The sequence below is a fragment of the Siphateles boraxobius genome, unplaced genomic scaffold, assembly GCF_051911475.1.
Source record: "Siphateles boraxobius isolate OS27281-9 unplaced genomic scaffold, OSU_SipBor_1 48, whole genome shotgun sequence".
NCBI classification, from domain to species: domain Eukaryota; kingdom Metazoa; phylum Chordata; class Actinopteri; order Cypriniformes; family Leuciscidae; genus Siphateles; species Siphateles boraxobius.
The window spans coordinates 8,042,501-8,058,972 of record NW_027509119.1 but is presented as its reverse complement, the minus strand read 5'-3'; the positions used below and the strand labels follow the sequence as shown (position 1 = coordinate 8,058,972).

General features: G+C 39.4%; 1 protein-coding gene and 1 long non-coding RNA gene across 5 annotated transcripts in view; one reads left to right on the top strand and one right to left on the bottom strand.

Annotated features, from left to right (window-relative positions):
- Positions 1–14,428, top strand: part of usp10 (ubiquitin specific peptidase 10) — a 37,104-nt gene extending 22,676 nt beyond the window's left edge. For 2 of the 4 annotated variants that reach the window (XM_077201846.1, XM_077201848.1), the window contains 11 exons: positions 2,141–2,232; positions 2,344–2,453; positions 4,434–4,492; positions 4,581–4,684; positions 5,550–5,649; positions 5,774–5,951; positions 6,909–6,956; positions 7,440–7,605; positions 8,552–8,696; positions 9,571–9,636; positions 10,895–14,428. In XM_077201846.1, coding sequence (XP_077057961.1) covers positions 2,141–2,232; positions 2,344–2,453; positions 4,434–4,492; positions 4,581–4,684; positions 5,550–5,649; positions 5,774–5,951; positions 6,909–6,956; positions 7,440–7,605; positions 8,552–8,696; positions 9,571–9,636; positions 10,895–11,082 — 1,256 coding nt within the window. In that variant the 3' untranslated portion in view covers positions 11,083–14,428. The remainder of the gene's footprint in view (positions 1–2,140; positions 2,233–2,343; positions 2,454–4,433; positions 4,493–4,580; positions 4,685–5,549; positions 5,650–5,773; positions 5,952–6,908; positions 6,957–7,439; positions 7,606–8,551; positions 8,697–9,570; positions 9,637–10,894) is intronic. The other 2 variants (XM_077201847.1, XM_077201849.1) reach the window with 1 other exon arrangement.
- The window catches only part of LOC143710738 (uncharacterized), a 172,697-nt gene extending 156,968 nt beyond the window's left edge, over positions 1–15,729 (bottom strand). The window contains exon 1 of the long non-coding RNA XR_013194631.1: positions 15,669–15,729. This is a non-coding gene — a long non-coding RNA (uncharacterized LOC143710738). The remainder of the gene's footprint in view (positions 1–15,668) is intronic.
- Positions 15,730–16,472: the final 743 nt, after the last annotated feature.

Genomic DNA, 16,472 nt, shown 5'->3' with positions numbered 1-16,472 from the left:
TGTTGATTTGCTACAATGGCTATTCAACACACCTTTTATACAATGATTTCTTGACCTTGGAACCAATCACTGGGACTCTACACTGCATTAAATCTTTCTGGGTTGCCCCTGCTGTTCCTCAAATATGAGAAATCTTGCGCAAGACCTCTAAAAAAAAAGGAAATGTTGATAATTTTTAAATCTGACATCTAAAACAGATGTGTGGTGTATTGTATAGACTTGCCAAATTATTATGGGACACATTCTATTGATCTCAGAATTGGTTTGTGGCACTCAAACATTCTAGACTTTTCTCCTGGGTAAATGCATGTTCTGTTGCATAACAGGAAGAGCATCTGTTTGATTGATGGCATTTATATCACTATTTCAAATGTGTTTTTCTTCAAAGCGGTTAATGATGGGTTTTATGATCACGTGAATCTGTTTTTTATTATACATATATACTTGTGCAGAAAAAGCAGCAACAAGTGTCTTTCCATCAGCATTCCCTTTGTCAGGCGCTAATCTCCCCTGATGTAAGACACTTGGACAGGCACTAAGTGGAGATGAATCTGTTATTTTACTGACCATTGTCTGCCTTCGTATGTTATAGTTTTCAGAATAAATCTACAGAGTGCCATTATGCATTTTGATGAATTTCTATTCTAGCTGCTTTTTTTGAGTTAGTGATGATTTTTATGTGGCCTGGTTTAAATCTATCCAGCCACAGACATTCAATACAAGCTTAAATTAGTGACATTATTTAGATTAACATGACCATTGCTGCCTCTTTCTCTTTTCTCTCTCTTTTTTTTTGATACTGTAACTTTAGTCAACATGAAATCAAAATTGACTGCACATTACTGGTCTTATGTACAATTCATCATCATTACAACTCAAATTACTTTCCTTTTCTTCTGATGGCACTTAGGCCATTGTTATTTAATAGCAAAATTAGCTTCTGAGTAGGGATACACCCAAATTTCGGCCCGAATTGTCCTTTCGGTGTATCGCTACTTCTGAGACATTGTTTTAACAACCTGTTCTGCTGTGGAACACCCACTTTAATACTCAAGTCAATTTGAGTTGGATAAAAGTACTTTTTCCCATTTAAAAAAAAAAAATAATGTCCAGTTTCACTCATCACTTTAAAAGTACAATGGGTTCCAAAGGTTTTTTTATGTCCCCACTGTCCAAAGAAAGATAAATGGATTGCTTTTTTTTAGTTCAGCTATGCATGCTATTTTAATTCTATTAAAATGTTAAATTCAAATGTCCACGTTACCATGGGAGCTGTTGCATTATTTCAGCCTCCCTTCCTAGGCGTGGTACAAAAATCTCATCATTTTTCCACAATCAGCTTCATGTGCATTAGTCACATCAGCAATGTTGGAGTGATGAACATCACATCGTTTTCCATTTCTTCTAGTGATTGTTTATGATGTTTGTCTTGATTTGTGTCTTTAGACTCTGTATCTAGTTAAATGTATTTTTGAATGGAAAGATCTCATGTAAATGTTTCCCAAAAAACAATCGGGTAAACTAGTAATGAGCTGCGTTTCCACCACAGGAACTTTCCCCAGGGACTTTGTGCTGGTACTCTGTGTGTTTGGACCTCAGGGACCAGGGTCTAAATGACCACCCCCCACCCCTTTTGGGGGTGGGACTTGGGAGCTGAACATGCTGATTGGTTGATTTCATGCAGCATTTTGTTTGGTTGACTCCACTCAGCATCTTATTTCAACTACCATTATTAAGTCTGTTGCTGTGCGTGTAGTTAGAGTTGTTGGCTACTCGAATCAACAATGGAGTTAAAAAAATACGACCAACGTACAGGCTTTATTAAGCTTAAGTGTAGAGGACGAAATCCAGTGGAAGCTGGAATGTCGCACGCAGTCCTAAATCACCGGACTAATTTGCCAAATCTTCACAGTACTTAAGACCGCGATGGAAATGCAGACAGCAACAGGTCTGGGGGATAAAGTTATTGGTACAAATTGTTCTGGGTAATTTCGGTGGAAACGTGGCTATACAGGGCTTTTGTGAAGACTGCCTAGTTGTTCAGACAACTCGCCTGTTAGTTAATCCTAAAAATATGTGGTTTTGCACATCCCTAGTGTTTCATTCACAAACATGATTTATTTTTCTTTCCATCCATCAGAATTAATTGAGAATGTGAAGTTGATACACAAACCAGTGTCTTTGCAACCAAGAGGACTGATAAACAAGGGAAACTGGTGCTATATCAATGCTGTATCCTTTTTCGTTGCCTCAGATCATCCAGTCTTATTGAGCTGTTTAAACAATGAGTCGTCAAGCCTCTCTTGTCCTATTTGTTTATTGTCACTTGACTCTCAGCTTTAGACCCTGCAGGCCCTGATTGCGTGTCCCCCCATGTATCATCTGATGAAGTCTATTCCCCTTTTCAGTGAGACTCAGAGACCCTGCACATCCACACCCATGATGGATAACTTGTAAGTTTCAGGCTTTTTTTTCTGGCCTAAATATTACTGTATCATTTTTATTGCACAGTGTGTTTATATGAACACAATGTGGAATGTCAAAGCATATCTATTCTAATACTTTATTGGCATTAGAGGCACTGTGATCAATCTTAATATGATACTACTCAAAACGTGGATGTGGCCCTTGAGCCATGTTTTTGCGGCCCACTGATGTCATAATCATGACAACTGCTTCTACAATAACCATAAACAATTTTTCTTTTGAATGTGTTGGATGGGTGGTGTGACTATACAGTATGTCAATAGAAATGTCAACTGGTCAAGATGCCAAACAGAAAACTAGTCTACTCTGGATGAGCCAAGAGTGAAACAGTTGTGTGATAAATCAGAATAAAGCATTACAGGTTTTTAATTTTTTGTTTTGAAGTCAAATGTTTTATAATGGGAAGCATCTGTTTGTACACTGATGCCAGAATTATTGTTCATAATAAATGAATAATATATTTTAGATTGCGTCAAAGTTTCAAATTAAGATGAAAATATAAATCAAATCAGATGCAGTAACTGGTTGGCTGCTTTTATTTGAAATGTGCAGACCTGACCTCACCTAAAAATTCTGGTTGACTTCAAATCAAGTTTGTGCAAAGCACAACAAATGATTTTTTTTTTTCTAAATTCAATAATTTTAATGTGAGATTTTTGGACCTATTACTACTATTAATAAAAATTTTTTTATATTGTATTGTATTCCTGCTGTCACATTAACAGGCCTGATAGCACTCCGGCGCCACGCCGGATTTCTTGCGTATATACGTGTCTGCAAAAAAAAAAACGGAGTTTGACGTTCGACCAATCATAGCGCTTGGTTCATTCCCCAAATAGCAAGCAGGTATGATTGACAGATGCGTAAGGCCTATCATTAAAAAGAGACTGAAAATCGACAGCAATAAAGAATCCCGCTCGATCCCGCTTCCACTCCCGCGCCCGCCTCTGACTGAGTTCATGAGCGAGGACAGTAGGCTACAGTAGTCATGGTAACTGATAACAGTCTGCAAACAGGCGTTTATTTATTCATTCTCAGTGTTGAGAAACGTAGCCTGCATGTGTTACATTATTGTGTTATAATAACTAAAGTACCTAATTATGTTACATAACAATTTTGTATGAAAACTAGCGGGTTACTTGTGGATAAGAAACCGTTGTATCAGTGCTGCGCGAGCTCTCTCTCTCACAAACACAGACCGCGCGCACAGAGAGAGATAATTGTAAAATGAAAATTTACGAACTGTTTTGTTCTTGGTTGTGGTTATTTTCCTGTCAAAATGGCAGAAAGCATTTTTTATTATCCATCCCGTGTTTTTAAAATTCGTTAAATGACGGACGTTTAACTATTAACACAGCCCTATGTCAGATTCTTCTAACATATATTTGATATTCTTTTTAGAATAAGTGATTCGTTTTGCTATTATTGGTCCTGTGACAGGACTCCGGTCTATTCATTGTCAACTATTTTCTATAAGTATGTTTGTATTGGATAACGTTTATTCAGCTAATGCGTGTCCTGTTCAAAATGTGCAATGTTCAAATGCAAAGACAGCACGGCACAAATAAAAGCCCTTTTTTCTTTTCTTTTTATCAAGTAGGCGATCATATTTGGATATTGGAATAACAAATTAAGTAGAACTATCTTAAATGTACAAATGTTTTTTTTTTTTACTGTTTTCTAGGGGTTTCTTAATTTTAGACTAGTTGACCAGCACACATTATTTTACAAGGCAATATTAATCATGAAAAAAATACATTGCATTGCAGTGCAAGTGAAATTTAGGATTTGGGTCGAATTCAAAAAACTAAAAAGAGTTATGAAGATAGGAATGTGTTTGTGTGTGTCTTGTACTCTCAAAAAATAATTACAAAATATGTAGGAAAATTCGTTTTCTATTTATTTTTTTAAATATATAGTTTTGACCATAGTCTTTTGTCTTGTAGTGTTCGGCTTGTGAATGAGTTCAGCAATATGCCTGTCCCTTCCAAGGCTAAACAGCAAGGTAATGTCTGTCCAGAGTTATTGAAGGACAACGTCTTTACATTCCTTTTTTCACCTGTGTATTATATTATCCTCTGCTTCTCTTGTAGCTGCTGGAGAGAAGTTAATGAAAGACCTTAGAGTGGGCGTTCCTTTTGAACCCACCTACATCTATAAACTCCTCACCCTCATCAAATCAAGCCTTTCTGAGAAGGTAAGCAGCATCAAGACTGGACAGTTTACAATATAGCCCATTGTTTAATTGGACTTGGTAAGGTCCCAGCACTATTTTTAGAGGACCCCCAGTGGTACACATGGAAAACTACAATTACAAATCTAATTTAGGTAATGATTGGTTGTAATTGCCACCAACAATTCATTAGTCAGTTAGTTTCACAATTACTGGCACCTGAACAATGAAGTCAAAATGATAGACATCCGTACTTTGCACACCTGAGGACAGGACATTCCTGTTCCATCCCTGTTTGTATTTGTCTGCACATTCACTAACATTCAGGAATGAGTGAGTCAGGAACCTCTAATGAACAGATTAAAGCAGAAAGATAAAGCCCTGAGTTATGGCATTCTTCAGCCATTAATGAGCTGAATCAGTGGATACAGAGTCTTTCGGATGTGGAAGGACAGCGTGTCTGAACAAAGCTGGCTTTGCTTGAAGTGTACAGAGGATGGGCATATCCCGTGTTGCCTAACTCTTAAATTAGGGTTCCAAAAGCTTTTTTTTGCCGCAGTGCAATTTGATTTTCACTATAAAGAATGTACCATAGAAAGGTTCCATGGATACCTTTTATATTTAAGTGTATGATTTCAACAGTTTCAACAGAGAATGTATTCTTATTCCAGTTTTATTTAAGAAATAAGCATTGCCGTAATTATAATTTGGTTATCTTGTTAGGCATTATGTTGCCTTGAATGCCAGTATATCTAAAAGTATTACCTTCATTTAAAAGCTTAGTTATTGTCTGACTGGTAATGCTTTGGTTTGAAATCCAGTAAGTGTAGCGTGAGGTGTGGTGGAAGAGTAAAGTCTGTCATGTATTAATGATCTCTGTCTATCTCAGGGTCGCCAAGAGGATGCAGAGGAGTACCTTGGTTTCATTTTAAATGGACTGCATGAGGAAATGCTGGCACTGAAGAAACTCATTTCTCCACAAGAAGAAAGTATGTTCCTTTCAAATTTCTGCAGTGTTTGCAAGAGAAATTGTCTCTCAGCTGGTCCACTCTAGATTTGTCAGGTTTCTGATTGCTTCATATTAACTAGATGTCCGTTTCTGTGTTTGAGTAGAAGCCCCCACGCCAAATGGGCCTGAGTCTCAGCCTGGTGTGGAGGAAGACCCTGCTGAGAATGAAGAAGGTAGTGATGATGAGTGGGAACAGGTCGGTCCCAGAAACAAAACCTCCATCACCCGGCAGGCAGATTTCATCCGCACACCCATCACCGACATTTTCGGTGGCCACATCAGGTAGGCCTTGAATGGATGTTTCCATGTCAGCTACTTTTAGATACTGTAGAGCAGTGATTCTCAAGCCCCGTTCACACTACACGTGACCAAGCGACGCGATACCATTCATTTCAATGGTGAGCGGGCGACACGCGCGACAGCGACCGTTGGCGACTAGATGGGGCGTGTCTGGCGACATGACAAAGTTGAGAAATTTTTAACTTTATGCAAATGAAGAGCGACTTTCGGGAGCGACAACCAATAGGAGTGAAGTCAGTGGAGCGCGTCACTCTTCAGTGCTGAGTCTGACCGAGGCAAGTTGAACGAGAAGCTCATTTTAGCAGTCAGAAACTGTGCTATAATGTATGATATATCTCCGTGTACATACAGTGGTGTATTGTCCTTGCAAATCAGGGGACCCACCCTCCGCAGCAGCACATCAGACTGGGTCCTATCCAGCCTGAATTACTGCTGGAACCGCACTTCATCCAGCCGCAGTTCCTGCCCCAGCCGGTGGTACTCGCCCGTGCTGTCTCCGAGCCCGAATGGTCTCGTGAACCCAGATAGACCGGCGTTTGCGCTTATGCCGTAGATAAACGGCCGCAACGAGAAAAATTGGCTTCTGTGTCTCGTTCATCTTCATGCTTCACTACAGACGTGTTTATGTACGGAGTATATTTATATTTAGTATTTTCCCTCCAGAAATTGTGTTTTTTAGCGGCAAGAAAGCTGATTCACTGTCTTTTGGATGTCATACTAGTCAACCAGTAGTGGGAACGCCCACTAGCGACCTCATCGCCAGCGACTGGCGACTTGGGTTGATAAAGTCGCGTGTAGTGTGAACGGGGCTTCAGGCTGGTCCTCTCTGTTATTCACACTTCAAACGTTCAAAAAGTCTTGAGAACCACTGCTGTAGTCATTGTCCTCATAAAGGCCCTGATATACTCATGACACCGTTCTTTTTTGTTCTTCGCTTAGGGGTAAAAAGAAGTTCATCGAACATCCAGGCGCTGCCCATGATGCTGGGTGCGTCATTTATATGAATATGTGCTACATGCTTTCATCTCAAAATAAACCCACAACAAAAGTGAACAGCGATGGGAAAACAGTAGTTAAAAAAGCATCTGATCATAGCAACGTGGATATGTTTGCACAAGCTCTACAATTTGGCCAAGTCCAGTCTATTCACGTTTATGTAGCACTTTAATAAAAAAGATTGCTAAAATTCAAGCTCACAACTCCTAACAAACTTTGATTTGGCCTGATTTTTTTTCTGTATGACGTCACCAGTTCTATCTACGATTCCACTTGAAGTATATCAGGGCCTTAACAGTTTCTGTGTGAGACATTGACCTCTGTGACGCATCAAACCATAGAGGTGAACCACAGAGGTGCAGCTCCTCGGAAAAGTAAAGCCATTGCCCCGGATTTGGCCCTTTTCATTGGCTCACAATGAAACTGTCACACTCTTCTATCTTCTAAAACCCATTTTATTTTTTGTTTTTTTAGATCTGTGGTATACCAGCAGAGCTCAAAAGAGTCGGCCACCTTGCAGCCTTTCTTCACGCTGCAGTTGGACATCCAATCAGAGAAGATCCGCACAGTCCAGGAGGCCCTGGAGATACTGGTGGCCCGGGAGTCCGTTCAGGGCTACACCACTAAGAGCAAGCAAGAGGTGAGAATCATTACCTGTAAACATCTTCCCACAGACATGTCAATGTTAGTTAATCAGTGAACTGCTGATCTGGCACCCTATACTGTTGTCTCTCCCTCATAACTGAGATGGGTTTTAATATCTGGTTTAAGCAAATCTGTAGCTGTTGTCTTGTTTTATCTTTGTGTTTCTGTCTGTCCCTCGATTTTATTGTGCAGTTTCTCATGTGACACAATAATAATGTAATAAACATTAAATTAAAATCATGAGATGTAACAAAACCAAATGCACATTATTGATGTAATAGCCTCCAAACTATCAAGTTACTTAATCACTTGCTTAACCAACACAAAATAGATGTTATTTTAAAGCTTAGAAGCTTGACTTTACAGTGAATGACCAAACTAGAAGTGCTCTATTTTCCTGAAGTAGATCACTGGTGTAGTGGGTAGAAACCAATCGACATTGGTTTACAGCTGGAGCATGCTTGATTTTATTTATTGATTTTTTTTTTTATCACTCACATTGACAGGTCTTGATTTAAGCATGCACAATAGAATAGGAGGGCACAGCTGAAACCGCATCATGACTCAACCAGGATCTTACTACTAGTGTAAATGCAACAATAAAAGTACATGGTATAAACAACAAGTAATTAGTTATGTTCAGTTTGTACTTTTAACAATATTTTACTGTAAAATTTCCTTTTAGATATATTAGTTCACAATATATAGTAAGGAAATTTGCCATTAACCAATTAACAGGTTTTTACCGTAGCATTTTTACTGTATTTCTTGTTAAAATTACAATTTTACAGTGTACAAATTACTCATGGTCCACTCTTATTTTGAAAGGATAGTAGAAAGTATTAAACATCTAAGACGACACGCTTTAAATGTGATTCTGTATTTCTTGTGTTGATGTTTAATTCTGATTTCTTGCCCTCTTTGTCTTTTTCTGCTTTAAGATTGAGATCAGCCGGAGAGTGACTCTTGAAGAGCTTCCTCCAGTGCTGGTGCTTCACCTCAAAAGATTTGTCTTTGAGAAGACCGGTGGATGTCAAAAACTGGTCAAGAATATTGATTACCCTGTTGATCTGGAGATTAGTAAAGGTGCTCATTTAATTTTTCCTTTTATCCACAGAATAAAAGTGGATATCCACTCTGCTGTTATCACATTGATTTTAGGAGATTTCACCAACTAGTTAGTTAGTTGTGGATTGCATGATTACAGTTGCACTTATTCTGTACCAGGTGACATCAGGAGGAAAATTCCTGTTTACTGCCAACTGCATCCCACTGGAACTGCCTGTCATTTTATCTGTTTAGTAACATGTATTCAACTAAATATATTAATATAAATTTATATTGGAATTATGCAAAAGTAAATTGTTTACAAAGCCATGTTATAGGCTAATTGTGCCATGCCTATCTGAAATGGTCTTTGTTCATTCAGAGCAGCTTGTATTTCTTTGGAGTCTCTGTCCTCCACACGCTTTCATAATTTTGTGCACATGCACTATGCAGGTCTAGTCTATTCTCTTCCTTATTTTCACGTCACAAACCTCTATTTTAATGGATTGTTCCAAGTTGGTAAGTCATTACTGTGAAAATAGTGTAAGAGTGACATTTTTTTTGAGCAATACTCTGCATGTGCTCTCAATTCTGCTTCTGACAAGGAGACCAGGTTCCCGGCACTAAATATGAACCTGAACAAAATAAACAAGCGCTAACGAGGGATTAGCATAAAGACTTCTCTATTGTGAATTGTTTCCTGCTTATGGAAGTAGGCTACATGTCAGTCACTAAATGCCAGTCTGCATGTTAGTCCATCTGGACGCTATTCAGATCAGTATTCTACATAACTTTCTTAATGAGTTTCTTTTTTTATGCTGGTTCTCAGAACTAGCAAATGGATCATCTTAATATTTGAAGTTGGCCATCTGTAAAAATGCTGCTGTATTTTAAAATGGTTCATGATTTTCAGATCTCTTGTCACCGGGGGTACGGGGCAAAACTTTTAAAGGCCAAAGAACCTACAGGCTCTTTGCAGGTATGTTTTGTTTTTTCATTCCTTTGTCTATATACAAACTGGTATCTCTTACCATATTTCAATGCATTGTCATAATAAAAAAAACTAATTGGTTTGTAGTGCAAGTAGATTTACTGTTTGCTGCACTTATTACTAATTATTTACCTATAGGCACTAATGAATTGGAAATCACACATTCCCAGAAAAAAGCTTCCGCATTGTAAAATAAGGTGGATACAGCATGGTGTAACATTTCCTTGCCAGTGATTTGTCATTTGGACCATTTCCACAGTTTGATACTAATGTGAGCTTTCATGACAGGCTTCCCTTCCCTTATTTTGGCATCCAACAAGCGTTCAAGACGTACACCTCCGTCCTACTAGCACCTTCCTATTGGTGGCTAGTTAGGCCTTGTCTCTTTTGACTCTGCCACCACACGTGACTCGCTAAACACACATGGCCTTCTTTTGCTGGAGATGTTTTCCCCGCCTCCAAGAGTGAATTTTCCTTTCTAAAGCCTGTCTAGTAACCCCTAGCATCAGTTGCCATACCAATACATCTCCCTTAAGCCTCTATTTTGACTATTTTCCCCATGTTTGAACATCTGGTATGGGTGGAAAATAGAGACATTGTCTCTAAACTTTCCATTTAATTGCCACTGATATAGCACACAAGATATTTCACCTTTCCTTAGTTTACCAAACTTTACTGGCAGCCAAGCCTTTACTGCAATAAAAAAAATGCATGTGTCCTATCAAGACTGTATTCTACCGCTTTTACTGTACGATGAATGTTAAAGGGCCATTGATTCCATGTAGTTCTTGCTGTAGTTTATACTTTCTACGTAGAGGTTTAAATCTAAATCTGTCTTAAGGTTAACAGTATTTTGGCCTGTGGCGTGTTTTGTTAACATGCACTCAAGGATCTTGTAGTTATATATTTATGTAAAAACAAATGTTTCTAAGAACCCATCAAATCCCTTGATAATGTGCTGAAGAAGAGTGGCCACAAATACAAGCAATTCAATCTGATTTTATTATGAAAAGCCGATATATGCACACCAGTTGATATTCTGGAGATTATGACATTGTTTAACTACCATAAATGGCTAAACTCCATAAATATCTGCCTCATGTTTTGGACGCGTATCCAGCACTGAATTTTCACATAGCTGAACAAAAATGTCTACCACGGTACAAAAGGGGCAGCAAAGTCTTGTGGTTGAAATTTGAATGAAAATGAATGTTGTACTTACTAAATCCTTTGTATCTTCCCGCAGTCGTCTATCACCATGGGAACAGTGCCACGGGTGGCCACTACACTACAGATGTCTTCCACATCGGTCTGAACGGCTGGCTGCGCATTGATGACCAGGCGGTGAAGATCATCAATCAGCATCAGGTGGTGAAGCAGACTGCAGAGCGCACTGCCTACCTGCTGTACTATCGGCGTCTGGACCTGCTGTAGAAACCATACTCGTACAACACAAACCCGCGCGCACACACACACGTACATTCAAACATACGTTTACATGACAGACACACACACACGCGCACACACGTGTCTCGACAGGAACACTGCCCAACTTCACGATTGTCCTCCCTTCCTTAACCCTGCTATTCCAGAGAGCCAGCTTTTCCAACTTTTTTTTTCTTCTCTTTTTTGGAAGAGGAAAAGACATGAGACGTATCTAAAGACTTTCCTGTAATAGTGTTTTCCCCCTCCGCACACGGCCTTGCTTGGGTCTGGAGAAGATGAGGGGAGAAATGTTAGCACTGCAGAGCGCTCCAGTTCGGAGAAACAGACCTGAATCACTGCTTATGTTCACAGCCTCATCTTGTCTGGCCAGAGTGGATCCCCGCGGAAACTCCAACCAGTTGAGGCTGATGGACTGCTGGAGAAAATCGTTCTTTTTTTTTTCTTTTTCTTTAATCTACTTTTTTAAAATGGCATAGAAAAAAATATGAAGTGTTTTGCCTTTTAGCAAGGAGAGTTGTCAGCCTAATTTGCAGCAGTTAAGAGGAGCCTGTTAAATTCTTGACTAGAGCATCAAAGTGGCCCTACACCAGCAAGCTACCAAAATTTTGTGTAGATATCAATGTAGGAGTTTGTCGACAAGCAAGACACTCAACTCCACCACCACCACCACAACAACCTCTTCTCTCCCCTATTTCTCTGTCAATCCTGATGCTTCAGATTACACTCGAGTCATGGGGGGGGAAATAATAGCGGGAAGATGCTGCAGCGTGCTGAAATGGTAAAAAGCAAAACTAGAAAAAAAAAAAAACTAAAATCGGCTTTGTTTGACCTTCAGTGTGATTTTTGGGTGTAGGATTAGAATGACTATCTTACAATTTTAATGCGCTTTAGGATATAAATGATTACAAAAGCTTTGTGCACGTTAAAATATAAAACTGGTCGATTAAAATGCGGATGTGCATCGTTTGCACATTTCTTGCAGATATTTAAGTTTTAAAAGTATTAAAAAGGCTAAAATTTGAATCTTGGCGGCGGTTACCTTGATCAGCTCCCTGGGGGAATTGCTCTTGTTCTTTAGGCTTTGTGTAGTTTCACACATTCATGCTGGCGAGATACAAATGATGTCCGAGACTTCATCATGAACATTGCCTCGCATTTATTTTTGTCCCCTCTCGGTATCCTTCATTTAGTTCTGTTTGATCATTTCCTGTATCATATGAATAAAGTGTATCCACTGTCCACTGACTGCCTTTTGATGTCAGTAGAGCAGCAAGTACTGAGCCACTCCTGCCAAGTTTGAGAGGGAGCCGTGTTGAGATACATCTGGTTTGCATCTCATTCTGTATGTTAGCCCGCTCGGAGCAGTCAGCCTGTGATGTGCATGTTGAGGCTCCGTGTGCAGTTCTGAGGATATCATCTCAGAATGGGTAGCAAGAACAGGCGAGATCAGCTCTGCCTGATGAAGCCTGAAGTGCAACAGTAGATGTGCACAAACGAATCATGTTTGCGTCTGTTTCAGAGACCTTGCATTATCAATATTATACCTGATTGTATTTAGTTGGATTTTGAGTTGTTTTTTTCTTCATTCCCCATTTGCATACAATTTTTTTCGTTCCATTTAAATTGACATTTTGAAAGGAAATTACCCAAGGTTAAAGCACAACAATGAATAAAGTTATACAAGTACTATGCTCGACCTTATTTCATTTTGACTTTTTTTGCTTTTTTGTCAACTTAAATTCTGCTCTCCACAAAATAAAAGTACCACTGACCTGAACATGTATATGTATTTAATAACTACAGTAAAAAATTATCTATTTGCTTAGTCCCAGACAGGATATGCAGACTTTTTGCATTTTCTGCACTGATTTTGCAGGGAAAGCTGATGTAAATGGAGCTGAGAGTAGTATAAACGTTGTTGATTGCTGAAATAATCGACAAATTAGTTAAATTGTAAAATAAAAGTGGTTTGAATGAGTGTTTGAAATCTAAAGAAATCTCTGCACACATTCTCTGTGGGCCTGTTCATTACCCCGTTCATGAATATACCTCTAATAATAACAACAAAAAACTTTCATGAATGTTTCATGCTTACCACTTTTTACACAAGTGATTAGGTGCATTGCAGCCCCCACAAATGCGCTTTGTTGTTGGCGATTGTTGAAAGTGAACACGTCGCTTCCAGGAACAGATCCTTTGAGTTGAGCTCTTCACACAGTCCTGCCTCTGACCACAGGTTAGGCTGGTGTGAACTCATCTTTCCACTCTAGAAATGCAGTGTGTGAATTTCACATCCATCTGAATGAGCTTATTATATCCCTGCAGTCAGAATCTTCCTTCAAATCCATCTAATCCAAGTCTCTGGTCATTTCATTTACAGTCTTTTGGATTTAATTGTGTACATAAGAGGTTGGCGTTTTTCAATTGCGTGATTAGTTGCCAAGTCATGTTTTACCATGTGCCCTTTTGAACTTTTTGAATTTGGTTTATTTGAATCTGCAGAAGGATACAAGGAATGCATTCCCCACGAAAAACCAAAGGATACAGAACTTGTATAAACGGATACTGTTGCTTCATGAAATGTTCAATTCATAAAAATTTACTGTTTTAAGTTTTATTCCCCCAACTTTCCAAACTTAAATGTCGTCTTGTGCACCATTCAAGAACTTGAGTTGATTTCAGCGGACTCATCATCTGGAGGAGCTTTTGGAAAAATCACCACTGTTCCTGAGACAGTGTCTACACCCGATGCGAGGGACACGACAAAAGCAAATAGAAACCAATTTAATTAGTGATGCTGAGGACTGGATGTGATGCAAAGTGATGACAAATTCCTGACAGTGAACTGATACCCTGTTCCATTTCTGATATACTACGTGCGTACTTTTGACTCAAAGAACAAGTCAGTTTGCAGTGGTTGCTTTGTTGCAGCCTGTGTAGACCGCCTCAAGCTGTTGGAGCACGACAGGTGTCCGGTGTAGACACAGTGGGAGTGTTGGTTAAAATATGTTGAAGTCTATTTAGTCATATTTGATGCACTCACTCACTCATCGTGTCTTGTCTGTTTCAAGGTGGAAATTTGGTTTCATGTAAAAGTTCATGCCTAAAGAGTTTTTTTTCTTTTCTTTCAGTATGTCGGTCAGGGAAAGTCCTGGTGTGTAGTTCAAATGATGTTTGTCTTTTCAGTTTGTGCTTCCTAACCATTGTCTTCTAAAATATTGATGCATTGGCAAATTGAGTGAAAAACAAACTATATGCTGTCTCATCCTTGACCTTCAGCCTTTGACCCTTTTTTTTTTGTCAACCATTCAAATAAAAAAAAAATAGTGGCAAAGCTTTATTTCTATAGCAGATAAATCTGAAGCCTTTCGAATGGAGCAGTTCAAACAACAGTCTTTTCCATGACATTGCACATTCCTCAGGAGAGGGGTGACGAGTAACCACAAGCAAACAATAAAAATAAAGAGAAAGTGATCCTTGCTATTCCTCCTCAGCATGCATTAACCTACTAACCAAAGTAGGTTGAATTTCAAGATTTCCTTTCTTTGTGTGTTGTTGAACATTTCTGCCATAGTTATGTTCTCAGTCTGACCGTCCTGCATGCTCTTGTGGCTCAGTTGGCTGCCTGTGGGTCCAGTGTGCTGTTTCTGGGATACGGGGCCTCACTGTTTGACTTAAAGGCTGTCTCATCATTTAGGAGGCAAAAAGAGCTTCCCTTCCATGGTTCTACACACAGGTTTGGTTGTTGCTCACAAACATGCAATCAAATGTTATTTTCTTTTGTTAATGTTATACTACAGTTTAAGATTGGGTATGGGGGCTGTGTGTACAGGTCCTTCTCAAAAAATTAGCATATTGTGATAGTTCATTATTTTCCATAATGTAATGATAAAAATTCAACTTTAATATATTTTAGATTCGTTTTGCACACCAACTGAAATATTTCAGGTCTTTTATTGTTTTAATACTGATGATTTTGGCATACAGCTCATGAAAACCCCAAATTCCTATCTCTAAAAATTAGCATATTTCATCCGACCAATAAAATAAGTGCTTTTAATACAAAAAAAGTCAACTTTCAAATAATTATGTTCAGTTATGCACTCAATACTTGATCGGGAATCCTTTTGCAGAAATGACTGCTTCAATGCGGCGTGGCATGGAGGCAATCAGCCTGTGGCACTGCTGAGGTGTTATGGAGAACCAGGATGCTTCGATAGTGGCCTTAAGCTCATCCAGAGTGTTGGGTCTTGCGTCTCTCAACTTTCTCTTCACAATATCCCACAGATTCTCTATGGGGTTCAGGTCAGGAGCGTTGGCAGGCCAATTGAGCACAGTAACACCATGGTCCGTAAACAATTTACCAGTGGTTTTGGCACTGTGAGCAGGTGCCAGGTCGTGCTGAAAAATGAAATTTTCATCTCCATAAAGCTTTTCAGCAGATGGAAGCATGAAGTGCTCCAAAATCTCCTGATAGCTAGCTGCATTGACCCTGCTCTTGATAAAACACAGTGGACCAACACCAGCAGCTGACATGGCACTCCAGACCATCACTGACTGTGGGTACTTGACACTGGACTTTAGGCATTTTGGCATTTCCTTCTCCCCAGTCTTCCTCCAGACTCTGGCACCTTGATTTCCGAATGACATGCAAAATTTGCTTTCATCCGAAAAAAGTACTTTGGACCACTGAGCTACAGTCCAGTGCTGCTTCTCTGTAGCCCAGGTCAGGCGCTTCTGCCGCTGTTTCTGGTTCAAAAGTGGCTTGACCTGGGGAATGCGGCACCTGTAGCCCATTTCCTGCACACGCCTGTGCACGGTGGCTCTGGATGTTTCTACTCCAGACTCAGTCCACTGCTTCCGCAGGTCCCCCAAGGTCTGGAATCGGTCCTTCTCCACAATCTTCCTCAGGGTCCGGTCACCTCTTCTTGTTGTGCAGCGTTTTTTGCCACACTTTTTCCTTCCCACAGACTTCCCACTGAGGTGCCTTGATACAGCACTCTGGGAACAGCCTATTTGTTCAGAAATTTCTTTCTGTCTTACCCTCTTGCTTGAGGGTGTCAATGATGGCCTTCTAGACAGCAGTCAGGTCGGCAGTGTTACCCATGATTGCGGTTTTGAGTAATGAAACAGGCTGGGAGTTTTTAAAAGCCTCAGGAATCTTTTGCAGGTGTTTAGAGTTAATTAGTTGATTCAGATGATTAGGTTAATAGCTCGTTTAGAGACCCTTTTCATGATATGCTAATTTTTTGAGATAGGAATTTCGGGTTTTCATGAGCTGTATGCCAAAATCATCAGTATTAAAAAAATAAAAGACCTGAAATATTTCAGTTGGTGTGCAATGAATCTAAAATTTATGAAAGTTTAATTTCTTATTA